The sequence below is a fragment of the Sapajus apella genome, unplaced genomic scaffold, assembly GCF_009761245.1.
Source record: "Sapajus apella isolate SASKATOON/1434 unplaced genomic scaffold, GSC_monkey_1.0 scaffold73, whole genome shotgun sequence".
In the NCBI taxonomy this organism is placed as follows: domain Eukaryota; kingdom Metazoa; phylum Chordata; class Mammalia; order Primates; family Cebidae; genus Sapajus; species Sapajus apella.
Window position 1 is genome coordinate 545,190 of NW_022437013.1, and position 21,648 is coordinate 566,837.

General features: G+C 35.0%; 1 protein-coding gene across 5 annotated transcripts in view; it reads left to right on the forward strand.

Moving 5' to 3' along the window:
* The window catches only part of LRCH2 (leucine rich repeats and calponin homology domain containing 2), a 118,526-nt gene that overhangs the window by 39,080 nt on the left and 57,798 nt on the right, over nt 1-21,648 (forward strand). For all 5 annotated transcript variants that reach the window (XM_032250764.1, XM_032250765.1, XM_032250766.1 and 2 more), the window contains exons 4-11: nt 3,051-3,156; nt 3,239-3,375; nt 12,852-12,985; nt 17,448-17,535; nt 17,839-17,950; nt 18,136-18,233; nt 18,329-18,387; nt 19,974-20,081. In XM_032250764.1, the coding sequence (XP_032106655.1) occupies nt 3,051-3,156; nt 3,239-3,375; nt 12,852-12,985; nt 17,448-17,535; nt 17,839-17,950; nt 18,136-18,233; nt 18,329-18,387; nt 19,974-20,081 (842 nt within the window). The remainder of the gene's footprint in view (nt 1-3,050; nt 3,157-3,238; nt 3,376-12,851; nt 12,986-17,447; nt 17,536-17,838; nt 17,951-18,135; nt 18,234-18,328; nt 18,388-19,973; nt 20,082-21,648) is intronic.

Genomic DNA, 21,648 nt, shown 5'->3' on the forward strand with positions numbered 1-21,648 from the left:
TTAGAAGTGATCAGATACAACCACTTCCTAATGCAGGAATCCCTGACACATCTACTGTATATTTTCAGTGGTGGACAATTCTGTATATGTGTGTTTTTGTGTGTGTGTGTGTGTGTGTGTGTGTGTGTGTAAATGCATGACTATTCCAATTCTCCTGTGCAAAACCATATTTGTTATTACTCGTTCTTATTTTGAACCAAAATACATGCTGCTTTTTTTCCCATTGATCCTGGGACTACCATATGAAGAAATTGAACACTTGTAATCTGTTATGTGCCTATTCTCCATTTTACTAAACTCTTAAGATGTGTTTTTCTATGGCTTAAACATCTTTATTACCTTTATTCCTTTGTATGACTTTTTACTTTTAGCTATTTCTATTTAGAAAATGATCCCCTTAAAATCTCTCTTAATGTTATACTAAAAAATGAACAAAGATTCCAGATGTGATCTAACAAGTTCGTAATAAAAGGGACTATTATTTTCTTTGATTTGAACACCGTTAATGCTTTTCAAAATTTTATAAAGGTTATAATTTAAGATTTTATGTCTCTGTAATTTATTTCTTTTTTAAATTTAGTTTTTGGCCCTATGTTTTTAATTTCATTACATGATGTAATTTTTAGATAAATGTCAAAAATAATTAGGAGTTTTAGTTTAATTCTAGCGTAGTTGTCCTTCTATGGGGGATTGGTTCCAGGATTCACCCCGTACCAAAATCCATGAATGCTCAAGTCTTTTATATACAATGATAGTGTTTACTTATAACCTACACAGGTTCTCCCATATGCTTTAAATCATGTCTAGATTACTTATAATGCCTAATACAGTGTAAATGCTATGTGAATAGTTGTTATGTTGTATTGTTTAAGGATTAATGACAAGAAAAAAAAGACAATATATGTTCAGTACAGGCACAACCATGCTTTTTTTTTTCCTGAATATTTTTGGTTAGTATTTGGTTGAATTCATGAATGCAGAACCCATGGATACAGAGGACCAACTGTGTTTTTATTTAAGTAGAAAATGTTTAAATGTTAAATACTATTTTTTTAGTAAGTACTATAAAATTATTATGATTTAAACTCTTGAAATCAGTAACAGTAGATGGGTAGATAGCATTGGGACGGCTAATTGACAGTTGTAAATTATATATTGAATTTGTGGGTATTCCCTGTTAAAATATTTTCCCATGATACTCTTCCACATGATGTTATAATCAACTGTAATGAAATTCTGTCATTAGAAACTTAGGAAATACTCTCTGGCCTCCAATCTCTGCAGAATATTTTGTAGAACACCCACTGGTGTGTGTTCATTTTCTATGCCTGGATGTATTTCTCCTGGGAAATGACAGCTATCTCTCAAATTTCTATGGATTTTCCATATGGAAATCTTAAGTATCAAATACCTTTAGAAAGAAAAAAAAATGTTTAAAGAACATTTTTGCAAACTTTTATTATCCATCATTTGAATAATAGTCTATTCTGAAAATAGCAGCTAAGGTGATCCTGTCAGTATATAAGTCAGATCATGTCAATCCTCTGTTCAGAAGTTTCTGGTTTCTGCCCATATCTCAGAATAAAAACTAAAGTCACATCCTTCCCTCTATTCTACTCTTTCCCTTGCCCATTTCCCTCTAATTACACTTGATTCCTTGCTGTTCTTTGTAAGGTGTCAGGTGTGCTCTCCCTGAGCACGTTTACTTTTATTGTTTCTTCTCTGGAATGTTCCTTTCTTATATATTGGTATGGTTCACTCTTTTAGCTCTGCCAATCACCTTATCTATGAGATGAGCTAGTATCCTCCACTATTGCGAGCATAGCCACTTTCCTACCCTGTTGTTATTTATTTTTTAAATAGTACTTACTACCTTCTAGCATATTGTATAGTTTACTCCCCTTGCTAGCATGTGAACTCCATGAGGAGCTATGAGAGCAGGAAATTTTATTTTGTTCCTTTATATGTCCCCAGTCCCTGGAACAGTACCTATCAAATATTAATAGTATTCAATAAATATTTCTTGTTGAATGAAGATGCCTTAGATATTGTTTGAAAGAGGTGTGTAGGATATGTTTTCCTAATCATGTATAGCATTATTATATTCTTTGCTGCATGGATTTACTATTATTTTGCAAACTGAATGTACGTACTATTCTCCATCCAAACTAATACCATTTTCACTAAAAGTTGGAAATTGGTGGCAATTGCAGTAGAATAAGAATTTCATTTGAGGTGTGTCTAGAATGATTACTGTCTGACACCATGCTGTAGATTTCTCTTCTTTTTGTTGATGTTATTATAAGAAAGAGGGGAGACAGCATAGTTGATTGAAACTGTTCTTTATTTTGTTATTATAATAAGTAAAAACCTCAATTTGTTATTATGGAAACTTGATATTGTTTACCTTTACATTGGGGCTTGGATTTTGACTGCAGAGATTTCCTGAGAGATACCTGAGAGATTTCCAACTCAAATCTCTTAGAATGTCTTTGAGTTATGATATGAGTCACAAGTGTTTGAGCTTACTTCTCATTTTGTATCCCTTTGGAGAAAATGATTTAGTTAAATTGATCCTGATCATAGTCTGTTTCTCGAATACACATTTGTAAATCCTTGACTTTCTTAGCTTCTGCCCAATGAAGTATCTCAAGACAACTACTGTAATTGACAGATTATACAATGTTTGAGAGTCGTTAGTCTTTTGCTTTACCTGTACATGAAGAGTGCTGGATCATTCTTATTTCTGGATTTGGCTGGTATGAGATGGTCTTTAGTTGAGATTTTTCAAAAGGCTGACTTATGTAGTTACTAATCTATAACCTCAAATTTTTGTATGGAAAGTTTCTATTTACCGTGCTAGGTTGACTTCATGATGTAATATAAATAGAAATCTGCCAGATAATCCATCTTTAGAGCAATGACATTAGATGGTAACTTTTGCTAGCTATTAACCATGTGCTTTAATTTAAAAATCAGAATATATATGTGTGTGTGTATATATATTTCTCAGTTAGCTTGTTATAATTCTATTTTATTGTTTTCTTTAGGATATTAGCTGCAATGAGATTCAAGTCCTTCCCCAACAAATGGGAAAATTACATTCACTTAGAGAGCTAAATATAAGAAGAAATAATCTTCATGTTTTGCCAGATGGTAAGATGCTCACTATGTTTACTCACATGAATAATAGAGTAACTACGTAAAATTTAATTAACTATTTTTCTTTTCTGACCAGAATTAGGAGATCTTCCCTTAGTCAAGCTGGATTTCTCTTGTAATAAAGTGACCGAAATTCCAGTTTGTTACAGAAAGCTGCATCATTTACAAGTAATAATTTTGGATAACAATCCATTGCAAGTACCACCAGCACAGGTTTGTAATAAAGATATTATACATATTTCTTCTCATTTTTGTTCATAATTTTATCTGTTTGTGACTGGTAAATCAAAAAGCATCTAAATCAAGAGCTAATTTGTTGCTCGGGCACTGTTGTCTAAAGCTTTTCTGAGCATTGCCTTTTGCATTTTGGTAGAAGTTTTAGCTTAGGCTCTAGGATAGCATTTGGAAAACCTAGATAATAACTTTCTGCTTGTGAAATGATTATTCTGGTTGTTAGTTATTTACAAAAGAGACTCTGAAGTCTCTCTACCTGTTTCCCACTCAGGTATATATCTACTTGGGATTTGTTGTGGGATTGATTGGAGTACATTTTTGGCACTGAGAGATGGAATTATAACAAGAAGAACAAGATACAAGTGGAAAATATTAATTATGACTTTTAGCTTAGTGAGAATTAAATCCATGTGGAATCCTCTAAAATGATAATTAAGGAATAAACTGTAATATAAACCCATAAGGACAAGGATGAAAGAGAAGGAAGAGGACAGTGGGTAAGCGATGTCAATAGATTTTGAAAATGGAAAATAGAATAGTAGAAACTAGTGCCTTTACTTAGATTTCACAAGAGTATTTGGCTGAGGAGCAAGTAGCAGTGAAATGGTACTTTATGCTGTGTGCCCTGGAAGAGAGTTTGCAGACATCCAGAAGAAAGGTTGTCTTTTTCTTCCTACAAAAGTACATTCCGCTCATTCCAAAGGGTTTGCCTTTTCTCATTCAACTAAAGGCTGGCTAGAGTGCTGGTAGTAGCTGCTTTAGCAGAATGAAGAAAGCTGAAACTTGTGCCTGCTATGGGAGAAGGCAATCAGAAGCATGTTGATTTACAAATCAAATCTGGGAATGGCTTGAGTATTGGAGGAAACATGCAACTCTGAATGTAGGGATTAAGTACTGAAAACATGATAGTTTGTGGAATATTTAAGGCAGTGCTGTCTGGTAGAACTTTCTGAATGATGGAAATGTTCTGTAACTGACAGTGGTTCAATACTGTAGCCACTTGTTCATGTGGCTGTTGAATGCTTGGAATATAGCTAGTGCAACTAATGAACCAAACTTTACATTTTATTTTAATTTGATTTATTTAAATTTAAATTGCTACATGTGACTGGTAGCTCCCATATTAAACACCACAGTTCTAAGGTTTACACCCTCAGATTCTTGCCTTCAGCGCCACAGCCACAGACTGTGCCTTACTTGCGTCAGCAGAAGGTCAGAATTTATTCTAAGGAGTAGGTGAATCCTTAGGCTTTCTCCTTTAGCTCAGTGACCAGATGATGACTCACTTCTTGCCTCAGCGGAAGACTGGTATTTACTCTTTAGAGAAGCACTGTCCCACTTGTACTTGCTGTGGTGATAGGTATGTTCTATGTCTGTACCGCCCAATACGGTAGCCATAGTGGCTACTGAGTACTCGAAAGTGTATAGTGTGACAAAAGAACTGAATTTTTAGTTTTATTTTGATTTGATTAATCTATATTTAAATAGACACATGTGGAGCAGAAAACCAAACACCACATGTTCTCACTCATAAGTGGAAGTTGAACAATGAGAACACATAGACAGAGGGAGGGGAATGTCACACACTAGGGCCTGTCAGGGGGTGGGTGGCAAGGGGAGGGAGAACATTAGGAGAAATACCTAATGCATGTGGGGCTTAAAATCTGGATGATGGATTGATAGGTACAGCAAACCACCATGGCACATGTACACCTATGTAACAAACCTGTACATTTTGCACATGTATCCCAGTACTTAAAGTAAAATGTGGCTAGTGGTACCCTATTGGACAGTAAAGCTATAAAGGGATTGAACCAGAGTCAGGGGCTCCAGGTACAGCTTATAGCAAGAGCGAGACCCCATACTGAAAACAGTGAATGTTTGCTTGCCGAATGTTGAGACCCTCCAGCTTGGCTCCCAGAATGCTTGCAGCCTGTCTTACATATCTCAGACAGAATTGGTGGATTTCTTCCTTAGTAAAGTAAACTGCGCCAGGAGAAGAGACGTATCTAGGTACTGAACTTTTGGGGTCACCCGATGAAATGGCTAGTCTGTGTCTGATCACCAGATAGGTGGAAGCTCACCATCAGGAAACTTCCCCATGTACACAGAGCTTCCAGTTTGTTTTTTATTATCCCCTTTCAAAATTAACAGATAGATCAGGTGGTAGCTCATGCCTATAATTCCAGTACTTTGGAACCTTGGAAGGCTGAGGTAGGAGGATTGCTTGAACCCAGTAGTTTGAGGCTGCCATGAGCTGTGACCCTGCCACTGTACTCCAGCCTAGACAACAGAGTGATACCCTGTCTTAAACAACGAAAAAAAAAGGGCTAGGTGCGGTGGCTCACACCTATAGTCCCAGCACTTTGGGAGACCATGGCAGGCAGATCACCTGAGCTCAGGGGTTTGAGACCACCCTAGGCAATATTGTAAAACCCTGTCTCTACTAAAATACAAAAAATTAGCTGGGTGTGGTAGCGCTCGCCTGTAGTCCTAGCTACTCAGAATCCTGAGGCACAAGAATCGCTTGAGGCCCAGAGGTGGAGGTTGCAGTGAGTCGAGATCGTGCCACTGCACTCCAGCTTGGGCTACAGAGTAAGACTCTGTCTAACAAAATAAAAGAAAATGAACAGACACCCATGGATCATTAGACATTGCAAAAATAATCTCTAACATGAAAGACAGAGACCAAAACATGAAAAGGCTTTCATTGAAACAAAAGGGAGCACATTAATTTTTTTGTGTGTATATCCAGAAATATTTGTAAACCATATCTCTGATAAGGAGTTAATAGCCAAAATATATAGGGAACTCATACAACTCAATAGCAAAAAAATTAATAATAACCCAATTAAAAAATGGGCAAAGGACTTGAATAGGCATTTTTTTCAAAGAAGACATACAAATGACCAACAGCTGTATGTAAAGATGTTTAGCATTTCTGGTCATCAGGGAAATGTCAGTCAAAGCCACAATGAGATATTACTTCACACTTGTTAGGATACCTATTATCAAAAAGAAAAGATAACCAGTGCTGGCAAGGATGTGGAGAAAAGGAAACTGTTGTACAGTATTGATGGGTATGTAAAATTCTACAGCCATTATGGAAAACAGTATAGAGCTTCCTCAGAAAACTGAAAATAGAGCTACCATATGATATTCCAACCTGTAACCGGGAGACAGGAGCAGGGCTGCAGGGGTGTTCCAAAAACGCTCATTGTTCCCCGATCAGATATGTTTTTTCCAGGTCCTTGGCCTCTTACTCACCCAAGAATGGGGGGGAGACCCAGGTGGTGCGGTGATATTGTTCAAGTAAATATCGAACCCAAAAAGCTTTACGGAAAAGCGATTTATTATGCAGAGAAAGAGAGAGAGAGAGAGAGAGAGAGAGAGAGAGAGAGATAGCTCCCACGCTGTTGTGGGAGGGAATCCAGAGATGGAGTCCCTATAGGTAAGGGAGTAGGAGGGAATTTAACCCCAGAGTTACTCCCACCCCATTCAAGTTCTTGTCCAGTGAAAGGAGCTTTTCCAAACTTCCTCTGGAGTGACTGATCTTTGACTCTGATGCTGGATTGGCTGCCTGGTTCACAATAGAGGCCCTCCTTCCAAGGGTTTTGGTGGACTTTCTAATAAACAAAGGGAGCTCACCTGGGCTGCCTACCCTTCCCACGTGGGAAAGTTAGACAAAAAACTCTAGGCTCCCAGATGGGAAGGTGATTGGAGGTATGGCACTGGGAAGTTCTTGCCTTTAACCATGCCCCTTGTGGACCTGGGAAGAAAAGTTAACATAGTCCTTTAATCTCACTTCTGGGTATATATCTGTAAGAGATAGAAAAACAAACCAAACTGTTTTTCCAGTCTAACCCTCAATACAGAATACTTCACTTCTGGTCACCAAAATGTGTGGAGATTTCTTCACACCACCAAGCAGTTCTCCAGCAGACATTGACTGGGTGTCCTATAATTCAATTCAATTCTGACGCTACCTGGAATCAACATCAGATCCCATAGGTTAAGAGCTCAGTCCCACAGACTGCTCTTCTATACTTCTGACTGAACAGCTATGAATTCAGGTTCCCATGACCCCCTCCTCAGATTCAATTAATTTACTAGAGTGGTTCACAGAACTCAGGGAAACACTTTACTTACTATTGCTAATTTATTACAAAGTGTACAAATGAATAGCCAGATGGAAGAGATGGATAGGACAAGGTATGTGAGAAGGTGTGCCAACTGAAGGGGTGGAGAGGGCTTGATCCCTTTCTTCCCCATCGTAAGGGTCATGGCTGATACCCCTATAACAAAAAACAAGTAAACAAGATAAAAGGATAAAAAATTTATTTGATATAGTTTTACGTAACACTGGAGCCTTCGGAATGTGGACCTAAAGATATAGAGAAAGTTAACTGACTTATGCTTAGATTCAACTGAGACTGGGACAGTGATGTAAAAATGTGATTGGACGAAAAAAAAAAAGAGTATAAGCTAATGGTAATAGTTGGAATGGGAGAATCTAGCAAGGCCTTTTCTTGGTGTCTCTGTTGTAGCGTTTGTTCCTCCTGCATATAGGATAGGACTCCTCTGGAATAAGGGTTTTAATTTCTTTATGGCCAGTGGTTACACAGAAAGGTAGGGGAAGCTTAGAGTAATATTTTTAGTCTTTATGGCTTGCTTTGGAAAAAAAGGGGTTCTAGTACCTATGACTGGCCTTGGGGAAGAGAAATTCTTGTTTCCATGACTTGCCCCTGGTGAGAATGAGTAGGTTAGAGACAGGGGCTCTGGAGAAAGTCAGAGAAAAACTTTGCCTCTGAGGCTGCTTCTGAGGCTTTCATTTTGGTGTATTGTTTTCTGAGACTCAACGAAGCTTCCATGCCCTCTTCGGTCACACCACCTTGTAGGCATCTCCACGTGTTTAGCAATTTGTAAGCTTTCCGAACCCTGTCCTCTTGGTTTTTATGGAGGCTTCGTTGAGGAGGCATGATTAGTTACAGCACTGATCATTGATGATCAACTCAACTTTCAGCCCTTCTCTGGTTCCTGGAGGTGAGAGAGGTAGGACTGAGAGTTTCAACTCTCTTATCCCATGGTTGGTTTTCCTGGCAGTCAGGCCCCTATCTTGTGGCTATCCAGGAGCTCCCAGCCACCAGTCATTTATTAGTGTACAAAAGGATACTTATCACTTAAGAAATTGTGTAGGAGTTTTAGGAGCTGTGTGTAGGAAACAGGAGCAAGACCAAGTATACATTCCTTACAAATTACAATACCCAAAGGAAATGGAATCAGGATCTTAAAGAAATAATCTGCACTCCCATGTTCATTGGATTATTCATTACAGTCAATATATGGAAACAACCTATATGTCTGTCAACTGATAAATGAATAAAGAAAATACAGTGTGTGTTGAGGGGGTGAAGATGTGTCTGTGTGTAATGCAATATTATTTAGCCTTAGGAAAAGAAGGAAATCCTGTCATTTGCAACAACATGGATGAAACTTGAGAACATTATGCTAACTGAAATAAACCAGACACAGGAAGATAAATGCTGCACTATCTGACGTATATATAGATTCAAAAAAAATAAAATAAAAAGTTGAACTCATAGTGACAGAGAGTAGAATGGTGGTTATCAGGGGCTGAGGGGTGTGATAAAGGGAAGATTTTAAATGATACCATCCTTCAGTTATAAGATGAATAAGTACTGGAGACCTATCGTATAGCATGATGATAAGTCAATAATATTGTATACTAAAAATTTGTTCAGATAATTGAACTTAAGTGTTCTCACGACACATGCAAACAAGGTAACTATATGAGGTGATGGGCATGTTAATTAGCTTGGCTGTGGAAATCATTTCACAATGTATACTACAGTTGATCCTTGAACAACATGGGTGTTAGGGGCATTGACCCCCACATACCATAAAAATCCATGTATAACTTTGGACTCTTAAAAAACTTAGCTACTAGTAACCTACTGTTGACTGGAAGGCTTATGGATAACATAAACAGTTGTCTAACACATATTTTGTATGTTACATGTTATTTACTGTATTATTACAATCAAGTAAGCTAGAGAAAAGCAAATGTTATTAAGAAAATCCTAAGGAAGAGAAAATATATTTACTATTTGCTAAGTGGAAGTTGATCATTATAAAAATCCCAAGGTCTTCATGTTGAACAGGGCTGAAGAGGAGGAAAAGGAGGGTTTGGTCTAGTTATCTCAGGAGTGGCAGAGGTAGAAGGAAATCCATGTATAATGGACCTGCACAGTTCAAACTTGTGTTGTTCAAGGGTCAACTGTATATCAAAGCATCACATTGTACACCTTAAATATAAACAATTTTTATTTGTCACTCATACTTTAATGAAGCTGGAGGAAAAAAATAAAGAGGAAAAATAGAGCATATTCATAGGAGTGCTAATCAGAATGACTTTCTAGCAGCAGCCATGGAAGCTGCCAGATGTTGGAATGATACCTTTGAGGACTAAGAGAATATTTTCAACGTTCTACACTCAAACTATTATCAAATGTGAGGTAGAGAAAGGTTTCAAACATGCAAGGTCTTAGAAATTTTAACTCCCATGTACCCTTTCTTAGGATGCTAGCAGAGGGTGTAATATACCAAAGTGAGGGAGTAAACTAAAAAAAGAGGAATTCATTATGTCTGAGACTGACAGCTATGTATAGGCCTAGTAAGCAGCAGTCAGTAGTTTGGAGTACAGGAGTTGTAAAAATAAAAAAAAAAAAGGAAGGAAGAAAGAAAGAAAGAACAGAGAGAGAGAGAGAGAGAGGGAGAGAGAGAAAGGGGAGGGAGGGAGGGAGGGAAGGAAGGAAGGAAGGAAAAGAGGGAAGGAGGGAGGGAGGGAGGGACTTTATGTGTTTGTTCACATGGAGAGATGTTTTATAGTTCTGTCAAAGTCAAGATGAGTTTATAATAGGCATATAGAACATTTTTCAAAAGAGAGAGAAAGGAAGGAAGGAAAGAAAAAGAAAGAAAGAAAGAGAGGACTTAATGTGTTTGTCCACATGGAGAGATGTTTTACAGATATGTCAAAGTCAAGAATGAATTTATAATAGGCATATAGAAAATTTTTCAAAGGAAAAAATGGGGCCATAAATTACTTTAGAAAAAACAAAAACTTACAGGAGAAAGGAAATGTAATCCTATTACTCTGCAGAGTTTATCTGTGAATATTTTCTTGGTCATAATTTAAATACTGGATTTTGATTTAGTGAAAAATTGGGACATAGCTATAAAAGCAGACATTTATATAGTACTTACTGTGTTACAGACATTGTTGAAAATGCCTTACATATATTGAACTCATTTAATTCTTATATTAACCCTGTAAAACATGTACTGTCATTATCCTCATTTTACATATAAGGAAACAGGCATAGGAGTTAAATGACTTGTTCAAGGTCCCATTGCTAGCATGGGTTACAGCCAGGATTCAACCTAATGCAGCATGACTCCAGAGTCCATGCTTTTAATCACTATGTTATGCTTCTGCAGAGAGAAGTATTTTATGTGAATTGATAGGAAGTGGGGAGGCTGGGATGGTGGTGGTGGTGTGGTTAATTTAAGAAATCCAAGTTCTCATCTTCCTTAGTGAGACTCCAGTGAATCTACAATTGAAAAATTTAAAACAAGTAGCAGAAGTATGTTATTTATAAATATGAAGGCAAATAGCAGAAATTCAACTAAAAGAGTTTAAAGTGGGAATTCGGTCTTAGAGATTCAAAGTAGAATGGGCTGGGCACTGTGGTTCATGCCTGTAATCCCAGCACTTTGGGAGGCAGAGATGGGAGGATCCCTTGAACCTAAGAGTTCAAGAACAGCCTGCGCAACATAGTGGGACCCTGCCTCTGCAAACTATAAAAAAGATTAGCCGGGCATGCTGGTGCATGCCTGTAATCCCATCCCAGCTAATCCTGGAGGATCACTTGAGCCCAAGATGTCAAGGCTGCAGTGAGCCATGTTTGCACCACTGCACCCCAGCCTGGGCAACAGAATGAGATGCTGTTTTCCAAAAAAAAAAAAGAGAGAGAAGTAGAATTGAGGATTATGTCTTGTCAGCTTTGTAATTATTTTTGAGTTTTAAAAACTGCGTACATGAAGTACTATGATAAAAAGTTAAAATATACAAAAGGGAATGATTTACCAGATCTTAATTTGGTAATTAAGATAAATTTTTGTTTGGCTTGGACATATAATAGGATACTATCTCAGGCATTTTAATTTTAGTACATTTTAGTTGATAATATTTAATATTAATAATTTGTAATAGAAAATTAATTAATATTTAGCACATTTAATTGGTAATTAATATATTTCTATTCTAATAACTCAAAAGTTTTAATTTTCTTTTTAAATTAAATTTTTCAGTGGTCAAGACAGACCTAGTATCTGTTAGAATTATCTAAGAGACATTCTTTCTTTTGACCTGGAATGATAATTGCTTTTTAATGTTCTTGCCTTACTGTTTTCTTTGTTGATTTTTTGCACATGAGGTAAGCTTCTGTGAACCCATAAAATGTTATATTTTTTATTAGAATTTCGGGAAATATTTATTTGCTGTCACTCAGTGACTGTAATTAACCGCGGTAAAACTAACTTACAGTTTTCTTACCTCTTATTTGTAGTGTTTTTACACAGAATATCTTTGTTCACATAGTATTTTATTCCTCATTATTCATTTTCTCTATAGCCAATGAAAGTAATTTCTAGGATACTATTCTGGTTGAATTGACCATTGTTTTCTTTTATTATGTTAATCTTACCAGCGTATCTTTCAAGAAATTCATTTTTCCTATATTTACATTTTTTAATATTAGCCTTTTTCCAGTGTTTATGCCAAACTTCTTGATGAGATTACTTTAAAGAAGACAAAAAATTAGCTGAGTGTGGTGGCATACACCTGTAATCCCAGCTACTCAGGAGGCTGAGGTAGGAGAATTGTTTCAACCCAGGAGGTGGAGGTTGCAGTGAGCCGAGATTGTGCCATTGTATTCCAGCCTGGGTGACAGGGCGAGACTGTCTCAAAAACAGAAAAAAAAAGAAAAAAGAAAAGAATTCCATAGATTAGTTATTCTTTTCTTACCATTCCAATGAATATATTTCTTTTCAGTTTTTTGAATAAAGAACACTTTTATGAGTTGTAAACTTTATATTGTTTAATAGTTTGTACATTCTGCTTTTAACAACAAAACTCCAGTGAAATACCAAAAAATTAACTTTTTAAAATAAGAACAGAGATGGCAATAGAATTTTAGCTGGTATCAGCGTTGTCAGATTTTTCCACCTGGTGTCAGAAGTACATTATTTAAATATGCAAAGTATCAATCAAGATTGTGATGTCTCAATGTAATTTGAGACTATTGACTGAAAATGATAGACATCATTTATATTTGGAACTATATAGTTAAATTGCCTTTATTTTTTATTCACAGATATGTTTAAAGGGTAAAGTGCACATATTTAAATACTTAAATATTCAAGCATGTTGCAGAATGGATAAGAAACCAGATTCCCTGGATCTTCCATCATTGAGTAAACGGATGCCCTCCCAGCCTCTCACAGACAGGTAATGTAAGATTCTTACAGTTTCATTTGATGATTGCTGTGTTCTCTTGTTATAAAAGATACTTATGAATCTTGAGTGTTCTGAATATATTTAGGCTGATTGGTTCAGCATGAAAATCAATAATTGGCTGAAGCTAAATATCACCATCATAGAATGAAGTTCTAGGATACTAGAATAATCTTGACATTTTCTCAATTATTTAAGTTTTAGTAGTAAAATGTAAACGTTTGACATTATAGTACAGAAACACTAATTTCTCAGCATGTGATGAGTATTAATTTACTTTTGTGATCACTGTAGTGTACATTTGTTACAACAAGTAAAGTTTGACTTTGAACTGAGGTTGGTGGAAGAGCAAGACTTTTGAGGAGTACATTTTCCCTTTCATCGTAGTCTTTATGTCTGGATTGAAGATGATATATCATAATATCATCTTTGATATAATCTGATGACATCTTTGATGTTCTTTTATGATTTCAGTGTTTTGATTCCCATGAGATTTTGAGATGGTAGATTCAGTATTCTGTTTTTAATTCATCCTTTCAAGATGTAGATTGGTCTGAAAGATTTTATGAAAGTATAAATCCATGTAGTAGTTTAGAAAATAACCTGGAATGGGGTGAGACTGCAGAAAGCTAGACCATGCCCTTGCCTAGAATATTTGAAGATTTGTCATTGCATATGTGATAAATTTTAGATTGCTTTGAATGGCAATATAGTAAGTACTATTGTTAACAGCACAAGTTCTTGAATTCCCAAATAGGACTTTTGCTTGAATATTTTTATTTTGTAAGTAGAATTAAGTATCTAAACAGTAGATTTAGTTCTTAAGGATTATTTTGTTTAATATTATGAATTGTATTAGACCAAACAATTGCTCCAAAAATTGGAATTAAGACATATTCTAATCTCTTAATATGCTTTATATTTATTTTAATATGAATTTATTTTTAGTAATGGCATGTACTGTTTTAGTCATTTATTTTACAAATATCAGTTGGATGCTTACTGGTAGATTCAGTTATGTTTTGCCGAATGTCATACATGTTGGTCTTGGCACTCGTGGTGCTCACAGTCTAGTGGAGTAGGAGTCAGTGAATAAACAAAGCAAGTAAATACACACACTTAAACAAAATTTCAGATTGTATTCAGTGCTATGAAGGAATGCATTTCAAGAGTGTGGTCAGGGAATGAATAAAAGCCAGCTCTGTGAAGAGCAAAGGTAAGAGCATCTTAGGCACAAAAAATGACATTGCCATGGCCTTAAGTTAGGAAGGAACTTGGTGTGTTCAAACAACTGAAAGGGGGGCAACATGATTGAAGCAGAGTAGCTGAAGGGGAATAATGTGGTACAAGTTGATTTAGAGAGGTAGTCAGAGTTCAAGTCATTTGGGTGCTTTGTAGGATGTGGTCAGAAGTTTGAATTTTACTTAAAAGTACAGTGGGAAATCATTGGACAGTTTTAAGTGGGGGAATAACATGATTTGACTCATGTTCCTTTTTTTAAAAAAAACTATTTTGGCTCATAGCAGAATAGATTGGAAGTAAGCAAAAATATAAGTACAGGGACCAGTTGAGTTGTTGTAGTACTGCCAAGAAATCAGGGGGTCTAGAATAAAGTGATTACAATGGAGATGAAAAGAAATGGTCAGAATTAAGATATATTTTGGAGAGATTCTCTAGCAGGACCATTCAATAAAAATATGAGACATATATATAATTTTTATTTTTTTGTTATCCATTTTGAAAAAAGTAAAAAGAAATACATGTTATTTAGTTGGGTATATCCAAAATATCATCTCAATGTGTAATTAATGTGAAAACTTGGTGAGATATTTTACATGTTTTGAAAATATTTAATCTTTGAAATCTGGTATGTATTTTATGTGTATAATGTGTCTCAATTTGGAATGGCCATATAAAGCTACTGGCTACTTACTGTATTGAACAGTACAGGTCTATAAAGTGGGTTGTCAGTTGTGTTAATTTCTCACTCACAGCCTGTATTGAACTACTTAGAAAATTCTTGTATGTGCTTTCCACTTTCATACTCAGGCTCTTGGCTATATGGTTCTTACCACCTAGAATGCCCTTCTATGTCTTGTCTGTTCTGTAAACTCTTTATTATACATAGATAGTCATTACAGTAGTTACATATAATAGCTTTTAGAGTCTGCCATAATATGGCTTGTTGGGGTCACCACCTGCGGGGGTCTGTTCTGCAGACCCTGATTTAGTGATGAATGAATAAAGTACACTGACACACAGATATTATGCTTTGCCAGTTTGACTGAGTACCCGGGCTGCTTACAGACTCCCTGGAGAGTGCTGGAAACAGTTGCAACCACTCGCCTTTATTCGGCATACATTAAATGACAAAACCTCTGAGTCAGCCCCACTAGAGGTTAAAGATTAAAGCACAGGTTCTGAGGCCTAAAGCAAACACCATTAGAGAGTAATATCCCTGGTCAACTTCCCCACCCCAAGAGAGCCATCTGGAATGATCAAAGGTTGATTTTAGAACCACATGAGTAAACAAGTTAGTTAGGTAAACTCCTCACGTTCCTTTGTTTCTATTCTAATTTATTTAACTAAGGGGACAAGGCTACCTTCAGCCAAGAACTATAGAAAAAATTCTTAGGCCTTCCAAAAGGGTTTGAGACTATATTCTATAACTTACTCTAATATTTTTCCCTTAATATTTTTACCACCACCCTAACTGAAATCCCACAATGGCTTTGAAACACTTTTATGACTCTTAATAACTGTATGTCCTTGAGTCTGAATGTCTCTGGTCCTTAGTTTTGTTATATGTAAAAAGGAAAATAATCACACAGGTGCTGTCAGGATTAAATGAAGCAATGTATATCGAGTACTTAGTGCAATGTCTTACCCATTATATTTCCTCAACAAATAGTTTATTATCATCCTTGTTATTTACTACAAATACATGGATGTATTTTGTGCAGTGCAGTCAGATGGATTTTGGCTCTAATAGTGGTTTAACCATTTAATTATTTGTGGCCTTTTGTAAGTTATTTAACTTCTCCGAGTCTGTTTCCTCATCTAAAATGTTAACCATACCCACTTCTACAGTTGTGAGAATTAAATGTGTGCCTGGCAATTATTAGTTCAATAAATGATAAACAGTAAATGTTACAGTTTTTCCCCTTGGGAAGTTAACTTTTGTAAGCTTTATTATTTTTATTTGTAAAAATAAATAATAACTTTAAGACTGTAAGAATTAGGTCTAAAATATGAGGTGCATCTAACACAGTACATAACACAGTGTAGACACTCAGTGAATGCTAATAGTTATTGCCTGTCTTCATCCTCAAGACTAAGCTAAAATGCCACATTCTTGAGTGATGCCTTTCCTAACTTTACCGAGGAGAATTAGTTGACCTTTCTTTTTCCTCATAGCACTTTGTATTTACCTTCATCATAGTCATCAAAACATTTAAACACATTTATTTTTCCTCTGGGTTGAGAGGTCTTTGAAGGCAAATTTAAAAAACTTTATTTTCTCTTAAGCATTCAGCATAGTACCTGATACTTGGTAGGTGCTTCCCTTAATTTATTGATACACTTCTGAAAAGTACAAAAATCAGTTTTTTTTTTTTTTTCAGCATGAAACTGTTTTTAAGAGAGGAATTATAACATACTGATTATGACCGGGGACTTTAGTGCTAGATAATTGGGGATCAAATTTGGACTGCTGGCTGCAAGTTGTGCGTCCTTGGGTAAATTGCTTAATCCCTTCCAGTTTAAGTTTTCTCATATATAAAATGAGAAAACACTGTCAATTTGCTACAGTTTTCACAAGACATACGTAAGGTATTGTCTTTTAAACATGTAGCACAGTTCCTCATACATAATAAGTGGTCATTGTAGACTGTGTGATGAAATTGCAAATTAAAGTAAAAAATACTTTGCTTCCTAGGTGGCATTTTTGTAATTCAGAAATTTGCAAGGACAAATGGAATTTGAAAGTATTGAATTGCATATTCCATACTTTGTAGCCTTCTTTTTTGCATCCTCTCTTAAGTATTAGATGGGCATTATTTATACAAATGAAACATATTTTTATAGCCAATGAAGAGTAAACCATATAAATTGAAAGCTCTGTGATGAAATTTGACAATCCAATATCAAAAACAGGTCTTCTATCAAGATAATGTTCTAACAAGGCAGCCTGAGTTTCTGAATAACTGAGGAGAAATAATAGGTTATTGTTAACAATTGACACTTTAGAGTATATGAAGAGAACAATATTGCGTGAATGGCATGAATAAGATGTTTTGCAGGAAGAGTTCTGATATTTTTCTCCTTAAGACCTTAATTAGGGATCTTAGATATCAAGAGTATATATTCTGTATTATCTAGGGAAATTTTAGGTCAAGTGTGCATTATCTATTTAAGAAGAAAACTCTAACTGCTCTTAGGATTTCTATTTCCATAGTATGGAAGATTTTTATCCAAATAAAAATCATGGCCCTGACTCTGGAATTGGAAGTGATAATGGAGAAAAACGATTATCCACAACAGAAGTGAGTATTTTCTATTGCTGATCTATTCTGTTTTACAATTTTATTAGAGCATTGAAATAGAGACACTTGTGTATACTTGAGTTTTATTTTGCTTGAAAATATGATCTTTATATTTTATGACTAAAACTGAAAAAGGAGGACATGCTGATTTTTAAAGCTGAGCAGTAAACCTTATGTTAATTTTGGGTTTGAGAACTGGAGATGTAAAGCAAACATTCTGTAATTCATATGTAAAATTGAAGCAACATAATTCATATCATATGTTTAAAATGCTTGGTTTACTTTTTTGCTTATTCCTTTTAGCCATCAGATGATGACACAATCAGCCTTCATTCTCAAGTCTCAGAATCAAATAGAGAGCAGACCTCAAGAAATGACAGTCACACAATAGGAAGTAAGACTGATTCTCAGAAAGGTAATTCATATGGTACCTGCTATTTTTGTTTCATGTACACAGCCCACATTAAAAATAGACTTTAAAAAATTATATTGTCTTTAGCCAACTGTTATATTGAGAAAATGCATATTTTTCTAAGGACAGCAATGTCAAGCATATAGTTTACTATGTACATTTTCTAATAAATATTAATCTATACCTAGACCAGGAGGTTTATGATTTTATTGACCCCAACACAGAAGATATAGCAGTTCCTGAACAGGGAGATGCACATATTGGATCATTTGTATCTTTCTTTAAGGTAAATAAAACTTTGAACAGATATTAATAACATGTTCTCTTGATCTTATGAAAGTGGACTATACAATTTAAAACGATAACTTTCTTTTCTATAAGGGAAAAGAAAAATGTTCTGAAAAGTCTCAGAAAAATGAAGAATTAGGAGACAAAAAGAGGTAAGCACATATGAAATTGAAGTGTTAGTTATAAGCACTTGAGCCATTATTAGATATTCCTACTTGAAGAGTACTTGAAAAAATATGAATTTTTGTTCACTTACCTCTTATGTTTAGATAGTTAATTTGTAAATACTGCACGTCTGTATTTCTCAATTAAACACAAAATTATAGTAAGTGTTTGAGTGTAGGATATGCACTGTTTTTCCCCCTGAAGTGTAATAATGACTTCTATTATTATTACTGAGGAGGACTATACCGTCACATACATTGCTTCATTTGAGCTATTTAACGACCCTCTAAAATAGATGGTATTGATACCGTTTTACCAGTAAAGACACTGAAACCAGGAGTTTTAAATGTCTGGAACTCAGATGTACTGTCTCTTGTTCTACTGTGCTTTCCATTTTTGTCAGGCTGGTTATGACTTTAAAGGGTACTTATGTCAATATTTTATTAAAATAATTGTGCTTTGGATCTTTTCTGAACCATTCATCTTATAAAATGATGGCATATCACTTACCACATTTTTTCAGTTGCTCCTTCAGGTTGCTTTATAGCTGCAGAAAGGAAAGAAGGAACATTTGGTGAATACCTAGCATGTACCAGGATTGGTACTATGTGCTTTCTTATGTTTCTCATTTAATATTCATTAAAATCCTGCAGGATAGATATTGACATCATTTTTTCAGATGAGGAAGATGAAGTTCAAAGACTCTAAGTTTTATGCCTAAAACCACTTAGCTAATATCCACTAGTACCTAGAGTGTCAATGTAGCTCTCTTTGATTTTTAAACTTTTCTCTTTTTTCTACATTGTGCTGCCTCCAAATGACTTTGTCAGTAGATTTTAAAAGTTGTTAATCACCTCTGATGCCCTGTAAGGAGGTACATTGCTTTGTCTTGAACTCTCTAGATTTCATTCTTTTACTTTCTCACGTCATCTAATGAGGGCAATTGCTTAAACTTAGGAGCCACTCACCTGTGGCATGTACGATGTGGTAAAGTCACAAAGATTCATGGTTTGATACTGTTTTTAAAGTGAAATGCCTTTAAGATAAAATAACTAGAGTTTGAATAACAATTTATTTAAAAATTTTTTTGTTCTCTTTGATAAAAATGATATATTAATATTTTCTGGCAAATTTTCCAATCTTACTTGAACCTATTTAGGATTTTCTTTATTTAGACATTTTATATACATATTTTTAAAATCAAAATGAATCGATAAAAACAGGATGTTTCAATTAAATGACAAAATTTTACATTTTAAATTTATGTATTAAGACAGGCCATAGAGAACTCTTGCAGTCCTTATTATACTCAAGGCTGGAGAATATACACTTTTAGATTACTATGACTATTACACATTTCAGAAATTTAAAAAATGTTTATATACCTTGCTATTATTTGTTAGTCATTAATTATATTAATACAGCCAGTATGCTACATTTCATAATGAGTAGAGAATGTAGGATTTTAACTTTCATATGGTGTTAAAAACAAAAATGGTTTCTATTTCTGGAAGCTGGCATAAAATATAGTCTTCCTTCCTTTTTGGATAACCATGTTTGTGTCACCTTTCAGACTTGAGAAAGAACAGTTACTGACAGAGGAAGAGGATGATGATTTGAAGGAAGTAACTGATTTGAGGAAAATAGCTGCTCAATTATTGCAGCAAGAACAAAAGAACAGGTATTCTTTTCAGTAATGAGATTTGAATTGGCAAGTTTTATAATCGTTAAATCTGATTATTAAAGATTATCAAATAAAGTATATGAAGTTTTGAGTAAACAATAGTGCCCTCTTAAGATCTATCTCAAGGGATAACTACAGATTGAGCATCCCTCATTCAAAAATCTGAAGTCCAATCCCAAGCATTTCAAATAAGGGATACTCAACCTGTATTAAAAGGCAATAGGAAATACTTAGGACAGAAATGTAAAATTACATTTACAACTAACAAAATGTGCTCATATACGTAGTCACTATAGTTAATATTGCTTAGTTATTTCTTTTTTATTCCTATGTATGTGCTGAATCATAATAACTGATTTATTTGTTGTTATTAATTTTAGCTCACCGTAGCATTATTTACATTGTAAGCTTTTTTTAAATATAGGTACATGTCGTATATATAATGTGCTTTTTAAAACTCAGATTCTGAATTACTTGGGATATATCTAAACTCCTTAGAATGGGGCTAAATTTTATAAGGGTTGATTAAATCAGTATGATGATTTGAGGGTCACTGGCTCACTTTGGTCTATTTCTTGGTCAAAGACCATTTTCCCCATCTTTTGGTTAGTCTTTCTTCAAATACATGTTGTTGGCAATGAGAAGGACACTGTGTGAATGAGAATAAAATAAAGACAAGTCCACTTCTAATGCAGGAAAAGTCCCATATGCTGCTGAGGGTCGGGTGTTATTGCCATCTTCATGTACTGAGAGGACTACATTTATAGTTTTGAAATCATAAAGATCTGAGTGGTTTTTTTTTTTTTTTTGAGAAAAGAGAATATGTTGGTGCATCTAACATGGATATGTAATAAGTATTTTATTTCATTTATTCAAAATAATAAATGTTTATGGTTAATATGACCATGTTTTGGGAAGTTTCAAATTTAAATATACTGGCATTTGTTTAAATGTACATTGAAAAATACAATTAAAACATCAAATGACAAATATATGGTTTCTAGGGGCCACTTTTTAGGGGCAATCTAGATAATAGCTAATAAGCTAAATAGCCTAAGTATCTTTTTTGCACAGCTGCTACATTTATAGGTAAACAAAATCATATTAGAAAATCACTAATCTTTATTTCTTTCTTTGTTGATGTATCTTTATCCACAGTTCACATTTTTCTTCTACTATAACTTTCTGTCAGCCTTTTCTGTGATGTTTATCTTTTCAGCTTTTCCTGTGATTCCTTTCTAAAGGGCCTTTTTAAAATTGACAACTTATGAGGCTGTGTTTGTTTTCCCCTCTCCAATATAATCTAAGTGTTGATTGTCCTTTGGTTTAAGAGGTTTGATGAAGCAAGCCACTACTTGTTCTGTGGAGCTTAAAAAGTTTCTATCTCCTCTACCTAGCAGGTGAAATAATTGTATTTATCATTATGGGAAGAGAATATTGTTTCCTTAAGAACCCACAGCTGTCTGGGTGCTATGGTTTACGACTGTAATCCCAACACTTTGGGAGGCCAAGGCCAAGGTGGGTAGATCACTTGAGCTCAGGAGTTCAAGGCCAGCCTGGGCAA